This window comes from Bradysia coprophila, unplaced genomic scaffold, assembly GCF_014529535.1.
Source record: "Bradysia coprophila strain Holo2 unplaced genomic scaffold, BU_Bcop_v1 contig_232, whole genome shotgun sequence".
NCBI lineage: Eukaryota > Metazoa > Arthropoda > Insecta > Diptera > Sciaridae > Bradysia > Bradysia coprophila.
The window spans coordinates 20,004,783-20,031,559 of NW_023503493.1; the positions used below are offsets into that span (position 1 = coordinate 20,004,783).

At 34.9% G+C, this 26,777-nt stretch overlaps 2 protein-coding genes across 4 annotated transcripts in view; one reads left to right on the plus strand and one right to left on the minus strand.

Annotated features, from left to right (window-relative positions):
* LOC119075647 (ATP-binding cassette sub-family C member Sur) overlaps positions 1–26,777 on the minus strand; it is a 28,359-nt gene that overhangs the window by 499 nt on the left and 1,083 nt on the right. Inside the window, exons 2-25 of one of the 3 annotated variants that reach the window (XM_037182132.1) lie at positions 19,960–20,180; positions 19,729–19,904; positions 19,441–19,662; positions 19,147–19,240; positions 18,521–19,083; positions 18,292–18,429; positions 17,361–17,523; positions 16,597–17,247; positions 16,406–16,511; positions 14,897–15,158; positions 14,595–14,732; positions 14,127–14,257; positions 13,957–14,053; positions 7,587–7,867; positions 7,383–7,511; positions 7,143–7,234; positions 5,198–5,240; positions 4,940–5,114; positions 4,618–4,839; positions 3,942–4,099; positions 3,629–3,824; positions 2,344–2,584; positions 491–618; positions 38–381 (exon numbers count right to left, since the gene is read on the minus strand). In XM_037182132.1, the coding sequence (XP_037038027.1) occupies positions 38–381; positions 491–618; positions 2,344–2,584; positions 3,629–3,824; positions 3,942–4,099; positions 4,618–4,839; positions 4,940–5,114; positions 5,198–5,240; positions 7,143–7,234; positions 7,383–7,511; positions 7,587–7,867; positions 13,957–14,053; positions 14,127–14,257; positions 14,595–14,732; positions 14,897–15,158; positions 16,406–16,511; positions 16,597–17,247; positions 17,361–17,523; positions 18,292–18,429; positions 18,521–19,083; positions 19,147–19,240; positions 19,441–19,662; positions 19,729–19,904; positions 19,960–20,180 (4,971 nt within the window). Of the gene's footprint in view, positions 1–37; positions 382–490; positions 619–2,343; positions 2,585–3,628; positions 3,825–3,941; positions 4,100–4,617; positions 4,840–4,939; positions 5,115–5,197; positions 5,241–7,142; positions 7,235–7,382; positions 7,512–7,586; positions 7,868–13,956; positions 14,054–14,126; positions 14,258–14,594; positions 14,733–14,896; positions 15,159–16,405; positions 16,512–16,596; positions 17,248–17,360; positions 17,524–18,291; positions 18,430–18,520; positions 19,084–19,146; positions 19,241–19,440; positions 19,663–19,728; positions 19,905–19,959; positions 20,181–26,777 lie in introns of those variants that run through there. The other 2 variants (XM_037182133.1, XM_037182134.1) reach the window with 2 other exon arrangements.
* LOC119075671 lies at positions 24,878–26,043 on the plus strand. The gene is made up of 2 exons (XM_037182188.1): positions 24,878–25,253; positions 25,321–26,043. Exons 1-2 carry the CDS (start codon positions 25,040–25,042, stop codon positions 25,854–25,856), a joined length of 750 nt encoding a protein of 249 aa, XP_037038083.1. The 5' UTR covers positions 24,878–25,039; the 3' UTR covers positions 25,857–26,043.

Sequence of the window (26,777 nt, forward strand, 5' to 3'; positions counted from 1 at the left end):
ATCGTTCTTGTACCCAATAGAAATCGCTCAAACATACAATTGTCGATGTCCCGCACTGAGATTCGATCCATTATCGACGATTTCGGTCTCCAAACCGGACGGCATGGCGGTGATAACATCTTTCAATTGAGCAATTTCTAAACAATTCCAAAGTTCTTGTTCGGTATAATGTCCCCGCGGATCGAGATTATCGCGAATGGATCCGCTGAATAGGACAACGTCTTGAGGAATAATTGATAAACGGGTGCGGATCTCATCAGGATGAATGGTTGCTATATCAACATTATCAATCAAAATGCGACCATCACAAATGTCAGCACAACGAAATAGAGACATTGCTAATGTGGATTTCCCCGAACCAGTTCTGCCACAAATTCCAATCTAAGTTTTTCAAGAAAATATGAAAACATTAAATACAGCCGCAACCGTCTACAGTAAACTATAACGCCCAAATGTGCGTTATTTATGTTCAACTATATATACAGCATACCCGTTGTCCAGCTTCGATTTTCAAGTATAGCTTAGTTATGACATTTTCCTGCTGGTTTACATAGCGAATTGATACATTTTCAAATATTATATCACCCTTTTGTGGCCATGAAATGGGCACCGAAATATCTACAAATCATAAAGAAAATATGCTTAAAATGTAGAAACTTCTGTGCCGTTCGTTATACACATATATAAACCAACATATATACTATACAATCATCCGTTCGTCTCTTTGCGAATTCATAAATAACGGAAGATATTTCACCGAGAAAATATACATAAACCGAAAAGGAATTCTTTTTATTTTACACTTGACTTATTTTTTAGTAATTGTCATCCTTTTCTTGAGTGTTTTCGCATTTGGAATAACTATGGAGGAAAAAGGGGTTTTCTGCGATAAATGTCGATTGTCACGAAGCGGTATGTACAACACAACACAATGTTACCTTATATTGTTGCTTCTAATACATTAAGCTTTCGAACAAGGAGTGAAAGGGTTTTTTTTTCTTTCTTTTACATTTCCATTTACCCACCTCATTGACAAGTAAATGTCAATAATCTGATTAAGTCCTTTTCCATGTTGGTTTGATGTACAGCCCGAGTCGAGCGACGAATAATAATCAAGTTGTGGGAATGAAATCCATTTTGTGGAATGCCGTTTTCATAATACTGTTTGTATTCGTAATTTGAAACGAAACTGTTTTCATTTGGAAGGCGTACCTTACAGACATTTTTGGAAGCCCTGTCAAGGGCATGGTGTTATATTATGACAATTATGGAGTGAAATTCTTTTCCAAGACGTCAGAGTCTGGCGAATAAGTTAGAGGAATTACGCATTTTTACAACATATGTAGGCATCTGTGTTGGAGGAAAGTTAGAAAAATTAAAATTGACATAAACAAGTAATAAAAATGTCGTGGTACATTACACACAGCAAATTTAAAGGTTTTTCTTTCGCATTAAAAAAAAGAAAGGGCTAGGCCAACTTTTGAACCGGGTGATGCTATCGTTTAATTACTTTTTCCTTGGTGTTATTTCCGAATCTATTCCTTTCTGAAATGTCAATCTAACAAAGACGTATTACGAACAGAAGCAACATTTGGTCCAGTTTAAGTGAGAGTCACATTATCTCCTCATTGTACATTAGTTGAATTGACCCAGGTTAGGTATTAAGACACTTCGTGTGTATGTTCATATAATATTGGAATGTGTTCGAAGTTATAGGTGGATTAAAATTCACCAACAAAGTCTGACCGAATGATTCTCACATTTCAGCTAGAAAAAAAAGTTAACTATTTACCAGATACTCCTATTAACCTGCAGACCCAAATAAATGTCGAACTGTGTCAAATCAAATTACGGCAAATAACACAAAAGCGACAGAAATGTAATTCTAAAATTCTCTTTATACATTCAGCCTACGTAACACATTCCATCGGTTTCGAAGGGAAAAACAACTTTTTCTCTTTCTTTTTGCATTTTGTATCACTATATTAACCGAATATCTATGACTATCGACTGTGTATATTATTCGCAAAGACACTATATACACTAGTACTGTGTGCAGAGGAGATAGAGGAGATAGAAACATGAACATGTAGAATATGGCAAAGCAATGTAAAGTTTATTTGTCATCAATATCTTTGATTTTCACTGCGATAAAAGATTTCCCATATACGATTCATTTCAGTCATGTATAAAACACGAGCATATATAAATATACATTCGTTACACGCAATAAAGATACGATAAAAAAGAAAAGAACACAGACGACGAAAGAATAGAATCGAAAAGGAAAATAGCATTACACATTCGAAGACGAAGAAGAAGAAGAAGAATAAAAAAACTTACAATTTTCTTTGCGTCCATTTGAATTTTCAGCATCAATATAGTACGAAATCCTTTCAACAGCTCCAATATACATTTCCATATCCGATAATAATTTTACAACCCAGTTTAAATAGATCGGAACCAAAAGGGTGTAGTTTATTGCCAATCCAACCAAACTGGGGGTGGCTTTTTTCGGATCTATATAAACTACAAGCAAACTGGTGATAATGGCTACAAATACAATTACGCCACCCAAATAGTCCTAAAAAGATTAGATGGTGAAAATAAAAAAGCTATAAACTATGTTTAAAATAAATGTTCTCGTTGCTTTTTGTTGTGTGTGCTTTCTTTAAGTCTTTTTATGTATTCGAATGCAGTTGTTGTGGCTTAACATGGTGTAAATATAATTGAATGTGGTTAACGACTGCGAATCATGGGATTATGCCCGTCTTTCAACGGTGTATTTCTGCTTTGTTTTTTAATCATTTTTTTAGTTGTGATTTTTAAACGGTATTTGTTTAAGTACTACCGAACATACAAGCACGACATACCTTTGAGAATTTTTTCCCCCAAACTTTCTTGAGCCTGAACTTAGAAAGGACAATAATTTCCTTCAAAATTTTCTACGTGCAGTATACCTATCGTGCCTGTTAATTCTTATGATCTAAGAGTTTCGGAAGATTGATACCAAAGCTAATACCTCGTTAGTTGGGGTAGTTAAATGAAATATCATAGATTATTCTTGTCGTTGCTGTCGATAGCTTATACCCGTTTGAGTGTAAAAAAGCATACAAACAATGAGTCTGTAAGAATTTCAATAAAATTCAGATTTTACCCTTCCAATGGAAGGCTTCTCTGCTTCCAATTAATTTTTTTTTCTTGAGAAAATGCAGAGGTGACGTTTTTCCATAATTTTCTTTTTTGATTATGAGTTACATCACTAGGTATGATCCGATTGGTATCGTCCGATGTATTTACTTCAATTCAATTTATTATGGAGTAAGTAGTGAAATTCGTTAAAATGTAATCCCAAGGAAGAGTCAACTTCCTTTTCACAAAAGCTTTCTTACAAAGTGTAAATTGCTTCTACAGTAAACAACGCATTGGAATTACGAATTGATCATATGGAAGCATTTAAACATAATAGAAACCCTTGCCTTTGAAGAAAATATCCAACACTCAATCTTATCCCATCTAAATCCCAAGCATGTATAACATCGATGAGAAAGCATTTCAAAAATTCATTTTTACTTTGTTTTCATTCGCCCTCAACTGTTTTCTGTGTTGTGTGGTGCAAAATATTTACCAAAGCAATACCGAGCCATCGATTACTGCAATTCAATGTGATAAACGTAATGTTATTTGCTTCGATATGCTTGAAAAGAATTTCCATAAAACGAGATTCCTGACTGTAAGCTCGTATTGTTGCCACACCTTCAATGGTCTCCGAAAAGTGTGAAATTATAGGTGAACTAGTTATGCTCTCGATGCGTTGCAGTTCCCTTTATAGCATGTACCAAATGGGATATATTATTACATAACATTATGGTTTATTGTCTCACAAGCTATAGCACACAATGGCACGCTAATAATAATAATGATGGTGACTGATTCGTTACCTGGATGAACTTCGATAGAATCTTTGAACCATGTAATACACAAAACATATTGGCAGTGTCAACAGTATGAACCACGGAGTGATAATGGCATTTATTAAAACGGCACTCAAACACAAGAGCGTAAATTGTAGAAGACGTTGACTTGTGGTATTTATTTTCTGGAAACAAATTTCATAAATTTTCAAAATATGGAAAGAGTGACTCGTTGGTTTTAGTACACCATTTATGGGTTAGGTTTTAATTGTGCAATAGAATGGTCGGGTTTTTACAGAAAATTCATTAAAATTAGTGATGGGAAAACTTCGGAGAATGTTGCCGTAAAATTTAAATTAATTGAAATGCAGGAAACTTGTGCGTACCTAAATTTGAAAATAAGTTCATGAGAAAGAACACACAAAACAGGAAAACCGGGCTCCTTTAAATTTGTCTGGACATTCCTTATGGTTAATAGATGGCTCCCAGATGTGAAGTTTATTTATTTTTCAAGTTATCGTCAACATGGTGATGGAAGTTTGGACATATATTTAGGAATGAGATATCATCTATTGATACATTTGAACTCGAACAGCAACGTAAAGAAGTTTTTCGAAAGTATATAAATACGAATTTTGGATTGCCGATAACAATCATGCATGGAACATGCATATAGTGCATTTAGTGAAAGAAAACAACTTACTTTATCGATGACCGTGATGTCGTTACTGAATCGATTCATGACCCTGCCAAGTGGCGTTGTTTGGAAAAAGTTCAACGATTGTTTCATAACGCCATTCAGTAGTTGCTCGTGCAAGAAAATACTAGCTTTATTCCCGCACACTTGACCAGCCGGTGTCGTTATCATCGAAAAGACGATGCAAACCAACGAAAGAGCCCCGTAAACTTGAAAGTAATAAAAAATCTGAAAATAAGAAGCAGAGAAAAAAGGAATTTTCGTTGGTAAATCTCTGATAAGAATTTTTACAAATCGTCTTCTATATATATTGTGACCGTTAACCTACTTCTTCTGTTCCACTGCTATCGTAATCAATATCTGTCCAGCCTCGTAGCCAAACATCTGTATATATTCGTAACGCTTGCCATCCGAACGCACTTACACAAAATATGAATACAATATATAATCCACAAGCCTTTAAGTACAACATGTATATTCTGTTTGGAATTTTGCCATATTTTCTGCAAACCAAATCGAAATTTATCAAACATCATAAAACATAGCAAATAACCAGCAGATATTTTGTTTCACATCAAAAGCCTACCTCTGTTCGATACATATTAACCGGTTCGATGTGTTCTCATTGTCTGCAATGGTAGGCCATAAATAACATTAAATTGTTTGATTCGACAAGAAATATTAAGAAAAATGTGACAATATTGTTGAAGACGAAGGTTTTCCTCGTTTTTTTTTTACTTTATCCCTTTTTAAGTCTTAAGTGGGTACAATTTTAGGCACAACGTTTAACCCACAGCCGCCAGGGCAATAGTATTAATATGGAAGAAAAACGTATTTAGGGTAATTTGTCTGAATATAAAGATGATAGAGCCATAGAGCAGAGCATACCGTTCTTCCATATACTTTGTTAACTTCAAAAGAAAAAAAATAACTAAATTTCGCGTAATCGAAGTAGTAGTAAAAATAATTGAATTTACATGCTTTTGTTTTCCCTAGGGTCGAAAGTGCCTTATTACACCTTATTATTGACTAGCGATAAAAAGATGAGAAGTAGAGTTTTCGTGTAAATTTTGTTGATCCGAGGCGAAGCAGAGGTCAATAAACACACGAAAACGAAACTTTTCACTTTTATCCCGAGTTATGTAATGGATTTTACATGCTGCGGTTTTCGACGCATGTAGCATGTAAAATCCATTTTATCCAAGGGATAAAAAGTTGAAAAGTATCATTTTAATGTGTTTAGTGATCTCGGCTTCGTTTTCGTGTGAATTTTGTTGATCCGAGCCGATTTTATATGTCTCTGTGTGGTAAGACTAACATTATACATCGGCTGGGAGAAGGAGTTTGGGTTCATCTTTGCATCGACACTATGTCCAAATGTTTATTTTGACGAGTTGGATTATGATCCGCGCCTTCGGCTTAGGAACACACTCACTAACTCGTCAAAATAAATGGATTACATCGAAACATGAAAACTTTTCATTGAAAAGTACAGTTTTCGACGCATGTAGCACTATAACTATTTAATTTGAAGAAAGATAGTCTTTTGCAACAACATAGGTCGAAAGGACCTATGTTGCAAAAAATGCTGTCCGTCACAAACAATAAATTTTCGTACAACGAAACAATTTCACGATTATATTTTCAGTTTGTTTATGCAGCAGGAACATTCCATTGCTTCCTCCATAGCACTTACGCAATTATGGTATGTATTGCAATTATGGTATCAAAGTGCTTCGTCTCTTTTTTTTCTTTTTTTAATTTTACGTTGATTCCAGGAAAGAAATGTATATTTTAGTAAAGGTTTCTCGGGATAATATCGTCAAAATAAAAAATAATGAAAAATAAAATTAATATTGTGAAATACCATACGATTAAAATGTTAAATTAAAATATGTGTGTAGGAAACAAAGGACTGCCTCTGCTGCGGGTGTACAATTAATTTCTATCGATTTTAATTAAGAGCATGAACAATTTTGTTTTGTTTCAATTTTTCAGGTTTTTATTTTCTAACAAAAAAAAATGCGGAATTTTCGAATGAGTGACTCTGAATGTGTACATATCAGCCGAAGGTTTTGTTTTTGCCTGAATAAACAATACCATACATACAATATGGTATTTCTTTCCATGTTTACTTTCTGGTTATATAAAATTAAAACTCTCAAATATTATTCAAAAGCTTCGTCCTTCAGATTTTCGATAGCTTTGAACATAATGTGAATGAAAGAAGTGAACTTCCATGTTTGACGTTTTTACCCAACATTCATGTAAATAATGAGAAAGTACTCGAAAAGCAATAGGTTGGATACAATAACTTTCGTTTGAGTAAACAAAATCAATAATATTGAACATATCCATACCGCCGCGCCATTGAACGTATACGTGTATTGCAAAAGACAGTTGGATACGATATTACGATAAGAGAAAAAGGAAATAAAATTTAAACAGAAAATCTCCAAAGTCAATAAACTAAACTTGAGAAAGAAAATATTAAAATATATGGCAAACTTGAACATACACTCCATACTCACTTGAACAATTCTCATCCTCCGTTTCTTCACTGTATTTTGATATAGTCGAAACCATACGTTTAAGTGGTGCATGATTTTCTTTGGTTACACTCCTAATGTATTACAAGAACAGAAAGATTAAATTTTATTCTCACTGAAAAATAAAATAAAAAAAAGAATCCAAGCAAGGCCAAAGTAAATGCAATATTTGAATGTTTTTTAAGCGTGGAAAGAAGAAGAAGTGGGAAAAGAACCACCTACTTTATAGAGTTAGATGTACTTATCGGATATTGAATTCGTGAATTTATGGTGCTATTCGATTTTCTGGATGACATTCGATTTAAAAATTGTCGAAAACCTATGTTTTTATACGAAAAATCATCTGACGATCTGCAAAAATTATTACCATTAAAAAAATCTTATCGCGTTAAAGTAAATCCATTATGCTCCACAGCGAATAAAAACCTATTATTTGAATACTGCAATGTCGTAGGTGAGGACACATTCCGCACTACTGGCTGACGGCCAAATTTATTTCCTTCTGCATCCAATGAATTCGTTCGATGGTGGTCTTTACGCAAATCGGCTATTTCGATTGAATTGCATTGTTTACCGCGCTTCGATGGTCTTCGGCGAAATTGCACGGATTCGGTGTCGCCTTCATCAATGGGAAACGGTAGGTCGTAGGTCAAGTGACGCGAATCGAATAGGTGACTGCGACGTTTTGGATGGTATAGTGTTTGGGACTGGTTGAAGGGAAACGAATAAATATTTCACTCTTAGAAGTATGAACAATGCTTTATTTTGGGAATTAGTAGCTCATATATACGTGGATTACATAACCGCCTAACAGATGAAGATATAGATTTTTAAGTTTAAACGCGACACGTCGTATACCTGCTTACGGGCGGTGACGGGAAAAATCTCCGAGTGTATTATCGTTGCAGCGGCGATAATATCGTTTCATGGACGATAATATCGTTGCTAGGACGATATTATTGTTTCAGAAAACGATATTATTGTCCGGAAAACGATATTATTGTCGTCTGATACGATAATATCGTATCAAAAACAATAATATCGTTTCAATCGGCGATAATATCGTTTCATGGGTGATATTATCACTGCAGAAACGATAATATCGTGGCATAAAACGATATTATCGTCGCAAAAACAATAATATCGTTTCAATCGGCGATAATCGTTTCATGGACGATAATATCCTTTCACCGGTGATATTATCACTGCAGAAACGATATTATCGTCGCAAAAACAGTAATTCCCTTGACTGAAAGTCAGGGTCTTCTGAAAGAAAATACCCTTAAATGTCCGTAACGCTAAGTTCACTTTGATATTTTGAAAATGTTCTACATTAGAGAACGTTAGCTAAACGGCCGCTAACGCTAATTTCCAACGCTAAATCCCCCGCTAACGCTAAAATCAACGGTAATGCCCTGTCAATAAATGGCACCATTGTGAATGCATACACATGGACGACGCAATTTTCGATTTATTTTCATTTATTATTTTAAAAGGTCATCCGGATCAATATTTTATTACTGCAATCCGTAGATCTAATTTGCAGGAAGGCAGCGACACTGTGCTGGAAAAAATCTATAAACTTTACAATGTGCTGTTCGACGACAAACATCCTCAATTACACAACAAACAAGTGGTTAACCTGCAATTGAAACACATGAAATTAATTTTGTGATTATTGCTCCCACAATGTGATCGGATCAATATTTTATCAATGCAATTAGTAGATCTGGAAGCCAGCGGTATTAAGCTGGAAAAGTTTTATTCACTTTTGATTGCAAACGTTTTACGAATCACATTTTCCAACTGCATGTTCGTCGTGTGGAGGATACTATTTGTAACATTAAAAAGAGAATAAAAAACGTTTCCAGCTTAATACCGCTGGCTTCCTACAATTCAGATCTACTAATTCCATTGATAAAATGTTAATCCGATCACATTGTGGGAGTAATAATCACAAAATTATTTTCAGGTGTTTCAATTGCAGGTTAACCACGTGTTTGTTGTGTAGTGGAGGATGTTTGTCGTCGAACAGCTCATTGGAAAGTGAATAGATTTTTTCCAGCACAGTGTCGCTACCTTACTGCAAATTAGATGTACTGATTGCAGTAATCAAATATTGATCCGGATGACCTTTTAAAATAATAAATGAAAAATAAATCGAAAATTTCGTCGTCCATGTGTATGCATTCACAATGGTGCCATTTATTGACAGGGCATTACCGTTGATTTTAGCGTTAGCGGGGGATTTAGCGTTGGAAATTAGCGTTAGCGGCCATTTAGCTAACGTTCTCTATTGGCAAAAAACGTTAAATACAGAAAACGTCCGTACACTTGTGGACTCGATAACTCGAGTAATTCTTTACCGATTTGCAAAATTTTGGTTTTAATCGACGGAAAATGAAAATCATGAGGTTAAGTTCGTAGATGGGCAATATTGGGGTAATGATATGGGAGTAATTCTCAAGAGATTTTTTTACTTGTTACCGCGATAACTTCCATAATTCTTATCCGATTTTCAAAGATTTTGTCTTAATCGACGAAGATTGAAACTCTTGAGGTTGAGTTTGCAGATGGATAATGTTCGAACAATGAGATGGGAGAAATTCTACACAGACGCTTTGTCTTGTTACCGCGCGATAACTTGAGTAATTTTTACCCGATTTTCAAATTTTTTGTTTTAATTGACAGAGAATGATATTGGAGTAGTGAGTTTGGAGTAATTGTAAACATAACTTGTTTACCACGACATTTTTGCAACGGATTTCCAGAAAAATTTCTTATTTGACGAGTAGTGAAATTCTGGATTTCTGATCTAACAATTAAGAAGTACTTCCCAAAAGAGTTTTTGCTTGCTTGAGAAACCGATAGCTCGAGTAATTCTCAGAGGCTTCAAAAATCAATTTCGACCAGTAGCGTAATTCATATGGTTAAACTCGAACATTGGAATTTAACTGGACTAGTAATCTGGGATATACGACAATTTTTGCGTGAAATCCGTATTCTTAAAAGAATTTTTTTCGTTCCTAAAATGTTTGAACGAGTGTGAACTTTGCGGCTAGAGCGAAGCGAGGGCCGTAATTCACACGAGTTATATTTTTTCAAGAGGTAAGCAGGAAATACGCCAAATTATACTCAGACGCTTTTCTTTGTTATCGTGATAACTTAAGTAATTTTTACCCGATTTCGTAGGTGGATAATATTGGAGTAGTGAGGTTGGAGTATAATTGTAAACACAACTTGTTACCGCGACATTTTTGCAACGGATTTCCAGAAAAAAAAATTATTCGACGAGTAAGTGAATCTGGATTTCTGGTCGAACAATCTAGAAGTCTAGAACAATCTTGCTTGCTTGATAACACGATAACTCGAGTAATTCTCAGAGGCTTCAAAAATCGCAGATTTGAAAATATTAAGTGTTTTCGACCAGTATCGTAATTCATGTGGTTAAATTCGAACATTGGACTTTATTGGACTGGTAATCTGCGATAAACGACAATTTTTGCGTGAAATCGTGTTCTTAAAAGAAATTTTTTCGTTCCTAAAGTGTTTGCACGAGTGTGAATTTGGTCAGAGCGAAGCGAGGGCCGTAATTCACATTAGTTTTTTTTTTCAAGAGGTAGACAAGAAATGTGCTTTTAGTAGACTATATAGGAGACTCATATTAAGAGTAAGACATCGCTCGCTGGACCTTCAACTCATAGTTCTTTTTGTTTCTTCAGGAAATTAAGTAAATACGAGTAAAATGAAGCATGTGATGACTGCTGTTTTCTGAATAAAAGAGACATCACCTTTTCATGTGACTTTAATTTTGTGAACTCAAAAACACCGCCTCATTTAAAAACTATTTAGAATTTAAATTTAGAATTTAAAATTTAGAAAACTAAGACTGGAATTATAGAAAAAAAAGCCAGTCAAGGGACCTGACCCACCCAAGAGGTGGGGCCTAGTATCGTTTCAATCAGCGATAATATCGTTTCATGGGCGATAATATCGTTGCACGGACGATAATATCGTTACAGAAAACGATATTATCGTCCGGAAAACGATATTATTGTAGTCTAATACGATATTATCGTCGCTCTGACGATAATATTGTTTTACGGGTGATAATATCATATCAGAAATGATAATATCGTTTACTGTACGATAATATCGTTTCACGGGTGATATTATCACTGCAGAAACGATAATATTGTTGCATGAAACGATATTATCGTCGCAAGAACAATAATATCGTTTCAATCGACAATAATATCGTTTCATGGGCGATAATATCGTTGCACGGACGATATTATTGCCGATTAGTCTAGTCGATCAAACGTTCTAAAACTTAGGTGTTAATTTTTTTTTCTCGTATTGTCTAATAATTAGTCTGTGTAATTCATTGCACATAAAAAGCGTTTTAACACGCCGAGCGATCCGGCCCATTGCCCCGGAGCGAAGCGGAGGGCCGCAATGCGAGCCGGGCGCCGGAACGGTGTTGGTAACTTAGGTGTTAATTTTTTTTTCTCGCATCGTCTAGTAATTAGTCTGTGTAATTCATTGCACATAAAAAGCGTTTTAACAAGCCGAGCGATCCGGCCCATTACCCCGGAGCGAAGCGGAGGGCCGCAATGCGAGCCGGGCGCCGGAACGGTGTTGGTAACTTAGGTGTTAATTTTTTTTCTCTCGCATCGTCTAGTAATTAGTCTGTGTAATTCATTGCACATAAAAAGCGTTTTAACACGCCGAGCGATCCGGCCCATTGCCCCGGATTTATTTAAATTTACAGAAGCAAATTATATACGGCAACTGAATTCACCCTTCAATTAGAAAGGTGTTTGGTTTGCCATAGAAAGATAAAAGATGGGTTCTGGAGATATTATAACTAGAAATGGAAATAACAAAAAACAAATGAATGGAATTTTCAATAATTTTTAGTGAATAATTTAACTGGACTACTGGACTACGTATAACGATAATATCGTTTCATGGGCGATAATATCGTTGCAGGGACGATAATATTGTTACAGAAAACGATATTATCGTCCGGAAAACGATATTATTGTCTTCTAATATGATATTATCGTCGCTCGGACGATAATATTGTTTCACGGGTGATAATATAATATCAGAAATTATAATATTGTTTGTTGGACGATAATATCACTTCACGGGTGATATTATCACTGCAGAAACGATAATATTGTTGCATGAAACGATATTATCGTCGCAAAAACAATAATATCGTTTCAATCGACGATAATATCGTTTCATGGGCGATAATATCGTTGCATGGACGATAATATTGTTGCAGAAAACGATATTATCGTGATGAAAACGATATTATTGTCGTCTAATACGATATTATCGTCGCTCGGGCGATAATATCGTTTCATGTGCGATAATATTGTTGCAAGGATGATAATATTGTTACAGAAAACGATATTATCGTCCGGAAAACGATAATATTGTCGTCTAATACGATATTATCGTCGCTCGGACGATAATATCGTTTCATGGGCGATAATATCGTTGCACGGACGATAATATTGTTACAGAAAACGATATTATCGTCCGAAAAACGATAATATTGTCGTCAAATACAATATTATCGTCGCTCGGACGATAATATCGTTGCACGGACGATAATATTGTTACAGAAAACGATATTATTGTCCTGAAAACGATATTATTGTCGTCTAATACGATATTATCGTCGCTCGGACGATAATATTGTTACAGAAAACGATAATATCGTCACAGCGATAATACACTCGGAGATTTTTCCCTAGCCCCTTACGGTCGCAACAAAAATAAAATAAAATATTTTAAATTTACTTGTAGAATCAATCGAATTATTAAGTCTTAGCAACGCACTTCAAGCATGAGTGGTGCTCTAAATAGAGTACTGATTCAGTTTCATACTGAAACTGGACAGTGTTATCATACAAATGTAAAAACATTTTCATGTAAAATAGGGTACTTTCTGCAGCTGACCACTATGATCACTTAAGCTTGAAGTGAATTGGTCTTAGGGATAAGGAACGATGACTAAATGGAATAAATCTGGTCTAAATTTTATGGAATTAAATGGACCAATGGGAGATAAATTGTCAACATGCATTACTATGTTAGTCTTATGTATCGACTCATGCCATGCATGTATTAAGATCCGTTTTCAATGATTTAATCGAAGAAAGAATCAGCAGTCAAAATTCAAAAGAATTTTTTAATACTGGTCCCGAGTAATACTAATAAAGGAAAGGTTCGTAGAACTAAGTGACCAATTTTTGGCCGAGATATTTCTCAAATTGATTTTTTACCATGATGCCATGATGGCTCATTGTTGTGCGAATGTACCAAAATGTAGTAGACAACATTCGTACATAAACGTACCATCATGGTTTCATGGTAAAAAATCGATTCAAAGACTGTCTCGGCCAAAAATATGTGACTAAGCACTATTAACTTTTGCACTTTTGCGTAATTCGTTTTGCGTTAGAAGCTTTTTCAAGAGATCAAATTGGTGTCAATGTTTATATTGAAGAGTTTCATTCTCCGAGATTTTTCTCCAATAGAATGAAAATTTCTCGCAAATGTTAAAATTTGTTTAATGTGCAAATTATCATTCGTAGAATGGAAAGCGAATAGATTGAATTATGTGTTTCAGCGACTTTTGCCGATGTTATGCAGATTTTTTGCAGGCTCAGGCTGTGACTATTTTATTATTTAAGAATAGAATAGAAAATAAATATTGATTTCGCGTAAATAAACTATGAAGGGATTTTAAAAGCGACTGCAGCATACATACCACCGATAAGTTTTCATCTTCATTGCTTGTACGTTGTAATCCAAGTCGAGAAACATTCTTAAATAATTTCCATCGTTCTCGAGCAGTTTTACCGGGACTAATGCAAACCATAAATATTGAACGAATTTCAGTATCTGCTTTATGCGGAATATTTTAAAATTTTATTTTACCTCAACGCCAGTTCATTTGAATTTTCATTATCTGTTAGTGAACGCCATTCTTCCACCAACACCGGATCCATATCAGCAATTTCGGAAAATGTGCCATATGCGCGTATGGCATTATTTTCCATGGCAATTATCTGTTTTGGAAAGAAATTATTTGAATTTTTGTTTAAATTATTTTTAACAGCGCAGTTGAATCAAAGTGGTAAATGGAAATTATATCGTAACAATATTACGGATGAGAGAGAGAGAGAGAGAGAGAGAGAGAGAGAGATAGAGTTGATAAAATTCGGGGAAAACTTTAAGACATTTACACAAAGACAGAAAAACATGCAATCATTTCAGGGTTCGTTTATTAATTTTCGTAGAGAAAAAATCGCGATAGAAGAAAGTAAAAAGTTAAACAAAAAATGGAATAAGTTTCCGTTTACCACGTAACAAAAAAGGGATAGCTACAATTATTAGCTCACTTACATTATCACAGCTGTGTACCAAATAAGTTTTTTGTGTCGCAAAGATTACAGTTCTATTGTACTTTGATAGCATTTTCTTAATGCTATTGTCGAATATCCATTTTGCAACTTCATTATCCAGCGATGACAAGGGATCGTCCTATTGTTACGCAAATTTTTGTATGACAAAAACAAATTGTTGTTAGTCACCAATAGGTTGAAAAATCGTTCTTCATAAAATACACATTGGCTAGGCATGTATAATGCGAAACAGCCGCACTCGCCATTATATATAATATTTTATGTACATCCACATAGCATTACCATTATGACAACATTGGCTGAAGAGTACAATGCCCGGCATATAGCGATTCTCTGCCTTTGTCCACCTGACAAATTAATTCCACGTTCCCCTATCTCTGCCATATCACCGCCAGGCATCAATTCAATGTCAGGATTTAGAGCACATAATTCAAGAACTTTTTGAAATCGGCGCGGACGATACGATTCACCAAACAGTATGTTGTCCCGAATGCTTGCATTCAATAGCCATGGTGTTTGGGGCACGTACGCGATTGTTGAATATCTATGACGGTGATGCATAATTTAAATTGGATGAATCTAAATTGGTGTATAAAAAGGGATGTACACACGTAAGCTCTATGACCGATAAAATTGGCCAAAAACGTTAACTCAATCTGATATTTTTGTTTGTTTTTTCGTTTTTTTTTTGTTCCGTGCTAACAGCGAACAACTGAGTTTGAAACAACATACCTGCGTTCAGTTTAAAATTTGTTTGCTTTTTTCTGTTGTTTTTAATTGCATTTTGCTCTGCATGAAAGATTATTTTAACAATTTTGCCAATCGAAAAGAAAATTTAATTTTTATCGCCCATATTCATGATGTGATTCGAGTTTTATCATGATGTGAGCTCACGTTGTGTTGAGAAATTTTAGTAATTGTTATGCGGTATTGATGTCAATGTTCCTTATAGTTGAGCAATCGATAAAAATTGGCAATGTATGCAATTATACGTAGTGCAACAAAGAGAGAATAGGAATTAAATAGTCTGGGTAGACCAAGACGGGAATTGGAGCATCTTAATTTATCATTTCTTTAAACTTTTAATTTTTAGAAATTGGAGAAATCAGAGGCACTCAAGGATATAAAGGTCAAGAGACATATTATTATACGCTTGACTAATTCAACGAATTATCTTCGCTCATTTGTTGTCTATTTGTTTTTCATTTTTCAGCAACTTGTAAAGTCAAAAAGCATCCAATTTCAACCTAATGTTGACATGTATGCTTACGGATATTTGGAGTTTGTCTGCATTATTTAAATAAAATCTTTTTTTTGTCGCCTACGGATATAATGGAGACAATTATTTGAATTTTCCGGAGCATATTTATTCGGGCATAAAATATAATGCTACGGTGTGACGAGTGTCAGTTTCATACAGGTCGGTTTGATGACTGTAATAAATTGTTTGTAGTTTTTGTGTAACTTGCGTCTAGACGGTAAACATGTACCATGTTGCGCATTCTATTGCAAATTCGACTTTCATCACAGTTGAATGATGGGGTCATCGGTATTCGCTTTAACAGTTGGTTTTACAATGAAAACTTCACCGATTTTGCTCCATTTACGGATGAGAAACTTTCTGTTTACCTTTGTAAAATAACAAACTTCTGAATCATTTTCTACTACTTCCACGTCATGTCGCTGCCTAGTTGAGTTTCTATGATTCCACATTATTTTTTGTAATAATAGTCAGTTCGGAATGATGGGAAACAAAAAAAAATGGTTTGAAATGGAAGTTGTTGCACTTACTTATTCCATTGAATATCACCGGACACGGTATGCATTTCGTTCAAAACAGCTGCAATTAGAGATGATTTACCGCTACCGCTTTTTCCAACAATAACCGTTACTTTACCTGGTTGCAATAAAGAACGAGAAACAAAAAATAGTTTAAAAAAAACGCAATTTCCCATTTGCCCGAATAAATTTAAACTTTTCACCTTTCGGTATATCCAGCTTGGGAATGTTAAGTAAAACATCACTGCCATCGATTCGTCGCCAGGCAAATACACCACTCACAATTCGAACAACTAAATTCGCTGGCAAATCCACTTGAACATCTGTGTTGGTCGATTTTTGTCTCGAGCGATTTCTTTCGATTTTTGTGCTCTGACTCAATTGATTGTTTTTCTTCAACTTAACTTTTGTTAACTTCTTCGCATTTCCACTTTTCCGTATGTTGTCCATCAATAATGCATCGGTTCGTGCACAAGCATTGTCATCAATGCATTCATTTAAAGTAAACGAATTTTCTTCCGACTCAATTGTTGTCGTTGTATTATCTTCCTCGTATAAATCTAGCGATGCATCACTACGGCTGAGTATACGAGCCATATTCCGAATGCCTTCATATTCTTTTTGAACTTCCGGCTGATCCAGAAACACCATTAATCTTTTTGTGCTTACAATTGCTGATATAATGATCGGTATCGTAATTGGAAATATAAATAGAGGTACAGTCATTTGGTTGAATAGAGCCAGTGCTGTAAACACTCTGCTAGCGGTTAATTCAATATTTTCACCCTCAATACCAATAAAAACGGCAAGGGTGACAAATGAAATTAAAACGGATGAAACGTGGGTTAAGAACGCTGGGTTTTACCATACAATAGAGAAATTTTGTGTTTTATATAATTAATGACCGAGCTTTATTTTTGGTATAAAAAGAGGTTTTAATGGTAATTGATTTCTTATATACACTTACTCATTAATGTCCAATAGATCGAGTCCTTAATCAGATATTTTAATTCTTCCTGTCTGGCATTTTGAATTTTTTCCTTAAATACATTCTCCCATCCATTTAGCTTAATTATTTTGATTCCGATAAGTACTTCATTGATTCGCTTTAATCGTTCGTCCGTACATTCCTGGAATTAATTCATTCTGTTTCATTGGTGTAACATTTTGGTCGTGACATTATCGGCATATTACTAAGTTATTCATTCAGGTTACATTGTATCTGGCAGACTAATTTCAAATATCTGAGGATCTGGGTCAATCTTATATAGTTTAAATCCAGTGTCTGGAAGCTTGCAAGTAAGTGACAAACAGAGCAAAACTTTCACTTGCTACCATAAATTCATATATGAAAGTAAGGGAAAGCCTTTCGGATTTCACATTAACAGCTTGTCGCGCATTTTTGTCGTCATCATAGTCGATAACAGATGACATCACCGTCTGGCAAATGTTACACAAACTTGCAAATGAATGTCCAGCAATGAAAAATATTATAGTTTACGAGTCTACTCCAAATGATAGACGTTAAGAATATACTGTCGATCTGGTCTGTCTATCTCATTTCTCTTGAATAATAAATTTTCCACTATTTCAGTGAACTGTTGGATTTTCTATTTATGTATCAATAAAAGAATCTTAGAACTGCAGGAAAACAGTCCATACATCCGTATGTATACACACATTCATCAATTATCTACAGCAATAAATCTCACAGGGAATTGAATGAGCTGACGATGTTGCGTAGAATTTCAATACCTCGAACATAATGCTCTCTGCGTTCAGAGTAACACAGTATCTCTTATCGACCGAGAAGAACTTTTTTTTTTGTTTGTTCAATAAGACGAAACACTGTGTTTATGTAAACTGAACGTTTGCCTCGAATCAAGTGAAACACATACCGATATTATCTTGGAGTTACTTGCCATCGCCGAGCCGATAACAAATTGTAATGGTACCATAATAATAATGCACACCAAAGCACCAATAAGAGCACTTATACCCAGTTGCTGGTATAAAAGATACATGATAATAGCTATCTGCAAAGGAAATATTGAAAAATAAAATCAATATAACCGTAAATATCGGCCGGAAAAGAAATAAAATAATTAATTCAAAGAAAATAATTACTTTCAACGGAATGGCCCAGACATAATGTGCTATCGCTACGAAGGACATAACATTAAGCGCGTCCTCTGACATTAAATTGGTTATAGTGCCAATATCAAAAACACTTTGTTTCTCTGGCAATTTCTCGTGCGGCCGTTTACCACCCACCGATTCAATTATATTGCAGGAATCATTATTGTCGATTTTATTACCACCGTTACCACCAAAGAAACAACTTGAGCTAATCAGAAGTGTTTTACGATAAATTAATCCTTGTATGGATGTTCGTAATCGAATTCCGACCATGTTTACAATATGTGTAGAAGCTTGCGAGAAACTTGCCTGGGCTAACGATGCAATTAAAACCAACATTCCCATTATCCATCCATTTTCAATAAAATCACACCATCCCAGATAGTAGATCTGTGAATTTTCATTCATAATAAAGTTTATTTTCGGATTTGGTTGGGATATGTTTCTGGTGTTGGTGTTATTGTAAATGCTGGCATCTGGATCGTAATTTGTCGCATTAATTTTGTCAATATAGTCAACAATGTACGATATCGACAACGGTCCAACGAGTCCTGGAAGAAAATCTTCGTTTATCTTTCTGTCAACGTAAACATAAACACATGCAACTGTATCACCAGACAGATCACCAGTCAGTTTCAGTAAACCACCATATAGAAACATTTTCCAGCTGCTTTTCACGTAACACAGCCACAGAGAATTTCCTTTGGTCTGTGAAATGGAACGTTTTGTATGAGAAGAATGTTTTCAACAATGGGGACTGCTGCTGATTATTTCGATAATCAAACAATCAATCACAAATTTTGATTTCAAAGAATAGGAAGTGGTATAGGAATTAAACACAATTGAAGAGAGTGTGACATGTTAAGTTACGTAAATAGGTAAAATTAAGTGAAAAGAGTTCCATTTACCTTCAAACTTTGATAAATGATCAAAAATTGATCGTAGTGCGATCGACTGGAATCGTCCTCCGGCAAATGACCCACATCATCCAATTCAAGTGGATCAAAATATCCACGCCACAGCAACGGTGTCATCCACCAAAACGATATTTTGGACAAGAAACTGGCATTTTTGTATTTGTAGTTGCCATTATCAGCGGTTTGGTTCGATCTCATACCTTTAGTATTAGACTATGAATGAAATCATAATTCTCTTACGATTTTAGAAACTTTTGGTAAAATGTATGAAATTCTTACAATTTTCGATATGGTAATGATGTCGATGCAAACGAGCGATGATATACAAATTATGGTCAATTGGAAGAGAATTGAATAGAAATGGGAGGCATACAGCACCTCGGATATTTTAAATGCCTTTATAGCCTTCACAATGATCATCGATACTTCCGTGAAAACAGCAAAGTATAACCAGTCTGTGCATAGAGTGTTAAGTTATTTGATTGCTTGTAATAGGTTTTGTACATTTACCAATTTTGTTTCGCATTTCTATTATCCGATAAAATATCCATTGGAAAATGGTTAGCGACACAAGACATATTGCAGATATCAGCTTAATAGATGGAGCAGAAGTGAATTCAGGTCTCGGATACGAAGATAGTGTTGCTTCAGCAAGTTCGGCGGCATTTAGTAAGATCAACGTCAATAAACACGCTGATCGGACGTTGTGTTGTGACAGTAAGCTATCGTATCTGAAACAAATTTCATTTTAGCTATTTTCCAAACAGTGATATGGAGTGCCTCATTATTTATATAGAGGCCGATAATTTCGCTTCATTCACATATGCTAAAATTTTCTCGCTTCGTCACGATTTCATTTTTATTGCGGTGTTATGTGAGGCATATTACTTACTAATAGTAAACTGTAAATCGTGGTGAGTGCGAAAAGCATTATAGCGAAAATGTGTCTTTAGATCAGATCGAATAATTCTTTGAAGTAGACTTGCTGTAACAAACATACTTTTATAACCATTATTTATTCAATCCCATGTTAACTCAAAGGCTGTAAAGCTTAAGGAGGTCACGCAGATCGCCATTTTATCATGTCCGGAGCGATAGCGGAGGACTTGACGCAGTCTAACTTCCAAAAAAAAGAACGAAGAAAATTTTTTGAGACGCGGCAACTATATATAGGCGAGAATTTAAGTTTCTTTCCTTTGGCCTGTATCACCACAAATCCTATTCTATCTTATTCGCGCTTCAAATACGAGCAAAACGAGCTATCACTCGACTATGTAACTTTAAAATTGCCGGAGATACATCGTTTTGAAGTTGGTCATTTTGATAGAAAATGCACCAAATTAACGTTTTCCAAACAATCAAAATCTTTCAACTTACTCTGTATGTTTCTATCTGTCTATCTGTCTATCTATCGACGGTCGATCTCGGAAACTAGTCAGCCAATCTCCATGAAATTTTGCAAATTTTACCAAAAAAAAAATTGACTGGAAACAACCAAAATTTTACCAAAAAAATCTGCGTCGCGTCGCAAAGTGGCAAATGTTCAGGAACAGACCAGCAAGAAAATTTATCTGCCACATGCGACGCAGATTTTTTTGGTAAAACTTTGGTTGTTTCCAGTCAAATTTTTTTTTGGTAAACATTATTTGGCAGATGATGAGAAAAACTAAGCCAGCTTGTTTGAACTAAAATTGATTGTAAAATTTAATTTTTGCGTAACGAAGCTGAAAGCGTCAACTCTAGCGGTATCATTCATTTTAGAAATTGTACTTCAAAGACTGCGTCACACTTTTCTCGAAGAGATTTTTGTTGGGATTAGATACAGGGGACCATATCACTTCTGATGATTTCACATTAAAATCATATAAAAATATTCAGATACCTGTTCTGTTACAATTAACAAATAAGGTCGCTGACCATGATGTAATACCACAATTTTTTAACTTTGTACGTCGTTTTCTTGAAATCCTTTGACAACCAGGAGTAATGGCTAAGTTTATTGTTAAGATTGAACATTTGGCTTCGGAATTAATTAAAAATTAATCAATATTTAAAGAATTTCTTTAAGAGTCAATTCGCCAATTCGTCAGCCGAATTTTCAATTTTTGAAACAAGCTATCCCCGATATTATTGAGTTATAGCTCATTCGATTCGTCGTTCAATTCTAGCGAAGGGGTGTCTGCCATTTTTTTTTTCAAAAAAATCCATTTTGAGTGTAATGTGTCTAAATGTCGTGTGATGTCAGAGGGTGGTCAAAACATTTTTTTAGTATTAACTTGAGGAAGGAGCAACACAAAAAGTTGAAACTTTGTGGGATTGTTGGCCTATCCACAGTCCATAGTCGGCCTATCCATAGTCGGGAAGCCTCTTTGACTCTAGGGAAATGGTAGAGCGATGCAGAGTGAACATAGTCTATCTTTAAAACATTGCTAGGCACGCCAGAATTACATACATTTTGATTCTGTTGCAATTTAACAGATTGAAGAGGTTTTGCGATCATCTTTATATCGAATATTTCACCTACGCAAATCCTTGTGAATACGTCCAAAACAACTGATATCGTTGTAGGTGACGCATTCTGCGCTTATACTCAAAAATTGTAAAACAAAAATTTGACCGAAAAAATTCTAGAGCTCAGCTATGAGAAAAATGTGTGAAAATAGATATTTTTCGAAAAGAGTCGCTCGGAATCGATCGGTTATGGGTTAGAATCGTCCCCCAGACACGTTACTAATAAAAAAAAACTATTTTGGACAAGAAATTTACTCTTTTATACCAGCCGTAAAGGTCAACTTTTCTTCAAATGGTCCGCAATTCCTGCAACATCAAACTTCTGTGGTGAAATTTTGATATGTGATGGTGGCTGAAGCCACCTACCATAATATGTAGGCGGCCCATCAGAACAATGATGTTGTAGAGGTTCCGTACTATTTGAAAGTTCACCATACTTTGACTGATGGCTGGCCGTGGATAGGCCAACAATCCCACAAAGTTTCAACTTTTTGTGTTGCACCTTCCTCAAGTTAATGCTAAAAAATTGTTTTGACCACCCTCTGACATCACATGACATTTAGACACATTACACTCAAAATGGATTTTTTTGAAGAAAAAAAATGGTAGACACCCTTTCGCTAGAATTTAACGACGAATCGAATGAGCTATAACTCAATAATATCGGGGATAGCTTGTTTTCCAAGTGGTCGAAAAATTGGCGAATTGACTCTTAATTAAGTTTAATATTTTAATTGGACCGAGATTTGTGTTATGGTGTCCGTGATTTGCGGTATTTCATATAAAATTCAATAGAGACCGATATTTGGAGGTATCTAAAGCGTCATACAAATTATACCGCAAATCAAAGTCCAAGAGAATCGTGATTTGCGGTATAATTTATTTTACATGTAAATTTACATAAGCAAATCATGATCAGCGACCTGAGTTAATATACTACCTTCCCATGCGAAAGTTGACCATTACGCAGCAATTTATCCCAAATTGAAGCAATTGAAAATCATCCATTACATGTGGAACATTTCCGGTTTATTTCATTTTTCTATATGAAAATCAAGCAGAATTCATTGGATTGCTTCATTCATTGCTTCGATAACTGTTTTACGACAAGTGATGTTGGGAGGTGCGGGAATCGTGGTTTTACAGAAAATGAAAAGCATTTCTCTAAAACAATATATAATTGAGATAAAAAATGTCTTGCAGATTGTTCACATATTTCGAAACATGGTTTCTATTCGAACGAAAACATAACACCACTGCACTCACGAAACATTTATTCAAAAATGATCACATCAACGTTGATTTTTTAATACAAATCCTAGAAGTTGAAATCATGTGTGCATTGACTTTTCATACACACGAAATTATTCTGTGAGATCTTTTATTGTAAGTTGCCAACATTGCTTCGAAAAAGTGAAACAAAACAAAACAAATCAAAACAAAACATGTTTCGGCCACTTGGCAACAAATTACAAGATCTGTTTTAAGGATTAATATTTGGATTTCGTTAATTATTCTTTTATGGTAGCTTAATTATGATTGGACTTAGAGGTAAACAAAGTGAAACATAAAAATATTGTAAGTATTAGGTCGCGAAACAGCACAAATTAAATTTGTTTTCCGTAGATTTCCCACGGAAAAACAATTTGTTTTTAGCTGTTTCGAAGCAATTTAAATTAAAAAATTTAAAATTTTTCTTTGTTTACCTCTAAGTTCAATCTCAATGATGCTACCTGGAAAGAGTGATAATCGAAATCCATGTATTAATCTTTAAAACAGATCTTGTAATTTGTTGCCAAGTGGCCGAAACATGATTTGTTTTGTTTTGTTTTGTTTTGATTTGTTTCGTTTTGATTCATTTTTTGAAACAAGCATGGTTTACGAAAAAGTCATAGACCAATTCCATGTAATGTTTGCACAGTGTACTCTTGCGAACTTAAATGAAAATAAATCAATGTGATTATTTTTGAATGAATAATTGGTATGGTAAGTGCAATATAGTGTACGTTTTTGATTCAAATAGAAATTCTTCTTCGAAAAGATTAATCGAATTGCGAAGACTTTTTTATCTCAAATTATTTTGTTACACAGAAATGCGTTTCATTTCGCTATCAAACCATGATTACCGCACCTCCTTTAGAGATGAGCGGGCCGACGTTTTTTCAATACCCGACCCGGCCCGATCCAATTTTTTGAACCCGAGCCCGACCCGACCCGAGACTTTTCTCTTCGCGGCCCGACCCAACCCGACCCGAAAAAATCATCGGCCCGACGTGACCCGACTTTTTTTTACTATAAGAAATTTAATGAAAAATCATTTTCTACGCATAAAAGCTTTGCAATAATCTTATACGCGAAGTAAAATAATAAAATAAGTTAGTGGTTCATGCTTTATAGGCTTTTATTGGCTTTCTTTAAATTTGTATTTCTAAGTCGGGCCGGCCCGAATTTTTGTTTTCAATGCCCGATCCGACCCGGCCCGAATGAATTTTCAAAACCCGGACCCGAACCCGATCGGGCCGGGTCGGGTCGGGCCGATGTATTTCGGGCGGCCCGCTCATCTCTAACCTCCTTGTATGTCTCGCCTTCGGATCTGACACACAAACTCAGCTCTTATCGAAAAGTGTAATGAACTACTTTCGCAGGATGTAATGTATCCTAAATAAGTTCTTCTTTTGATACAGTTAGTTTTAGTTGTAAATTACGTATTACATTAAACTATACAATTAGAGTTACACTGTAGAGATAAATTATCAACGTCGCATCTGCAATAAAATCGAGACGAGTTCAATTTATTTTCTACTAACAGAATTGCGATATTAAGTGAAACTTACCCGCCAAAACTTTATTATCATAAAATCGAAAGTAGACTGAAACATCTGATCACATTCCCTCCATCCACAGCTTTTAATTGTGCCAATTTTTACGTTGGTGTGTTCATTAAGTCAAACAATCAATCTAGATCGTTTCGTGTTTCGATTAAATAGAAAAAGAATCAAAGGATTGCCGATTTTTGTATAACAAGTGCAATCAGAAGCATTATAACTGATTAGAAAAGTTTTAATAAGTTTTCGGAAACATGGAAAGAAATGGTAAACGCAAACCAACAATGAATGAACAATGTGAAAGCAATTGGACGGAATCTGACGGATTACGCTTACAAGAATTGTTTGACAATGGATTGTTGAGTTTGGCAGATCCAATTTCGAAAATAATAAGCTTAGACAAACGCTTCGCGAAATTTAATAGTCGGGTTCTTGGAAGTCGTTTGGGACGGTTAAGAAAAAATAATGGTGAGGAATCTTAAGATCGTCGAAATACTTGAAGTTAAATTGACTCCTCATTTCATTTATTGTCCAGCTTCCACTTCGTCAGTCAACGGTGCATCAAGAAAAGATGAAGTAATTAATCTACGGGCTAGTTCAGAAACGTCGGACTCAGATGAATGTAGTCTAATTTGTGACAACATGCCATTTTTATGCTTTACTTATGTGGATACCAGCGACGAGAAAGAAAAAGTCGTCATACTATTGGATCTTCCAGGTGGTACAAAAAGCTATGAATGGAAGTTCAACGATCGGGGTGACGGTATTATTCTACAAGTGGAATGGAGCCGTGCTCTATACGATGTTTCCAGCTTTTCAGGGTTTACTGCAGGAGATGATCAAAAGTTAAATGCGATGCAGGAAATGCTTTCGAAGCAAGATATTAGCCGAAAGAAAATTCCGAAATGCAGAATCCAAGTTTCATTAGGCAGAAAAGTTCGCATAGACGATGATTCCTGGGAAGCTACCGTCATTAAACATGAAGGCAGTAAGATCCTCATGATCGAATTTTCGGAATATCACGAAAAAATTTTTAAGAAATTAAAACGAGGAAGCTTCGCGGATAATTAATAAATTTCTTAAATGATAATTATACGCAATGCTAGCGTAGTGGTATCGTGAGTGTGTCGTGATTTTCTTAGTATATTAGTATTAGAATCTAAAATGGATTATTTGAATTGAACTAATTCTTTAAATTCTATCCATAATTTGAGCTGTTATCAAATGAATACTTTTTTCTCAATAAAATGTTAGTGAAGTTGATAATTTGATGTTATTTAATGTTTCGCTAAATTTCTCTGAAATCTTGCTTAGAAGACGCAGTGTAAGTAAAAATGTTCAACAGCTGAATGAAATATTGGTCAACTCCATTCATTACCCATTTTGTAACCCAAATTCGAACTTTGCTGACCCATCTAGTCATTCTATGATCGACTGTGTACGTCTTATATATATGAGAACGATGGATTTCGATCGAACACTTCATGGATTTCCTATCTAACGAAATAAGTGTTGGCGTCGTTACATTGATTTATTACAGAAGAATTGGCATATTTCGATAGTAACACATTGGTTATTCGTTTGAATCCTAAATAAATTACCCTGATTGCTCAATAAAATGGAAAACGGTTCTGGTTTCACATTGGTCTGAATATTTAAAAGTTTTCTGGATAGTGGCAATTTTGTGAATTGTGTCAGAATACATATTCACGGAATTTCACACAAATGTCCTAAATACCAACCAGTAACAACACTATAAGAACCTCAAATTTTAAAATCAGACATGCATGTAATTGAGTTTATTTTCGTAAAAAGAAAACGAAAATAGAACTCTGGTGTTTACATTTAATAAATATACGAGATTTTTAAAATATTCTCTCGGGAGCAGCGATTAGGCATCTTAATTCATAGGTACAATATGAGTGTACGTACGTACGTACGTATACGTATGTGTATTGTGTATGAATTTGAACTATACTAAAAAAGAAAACG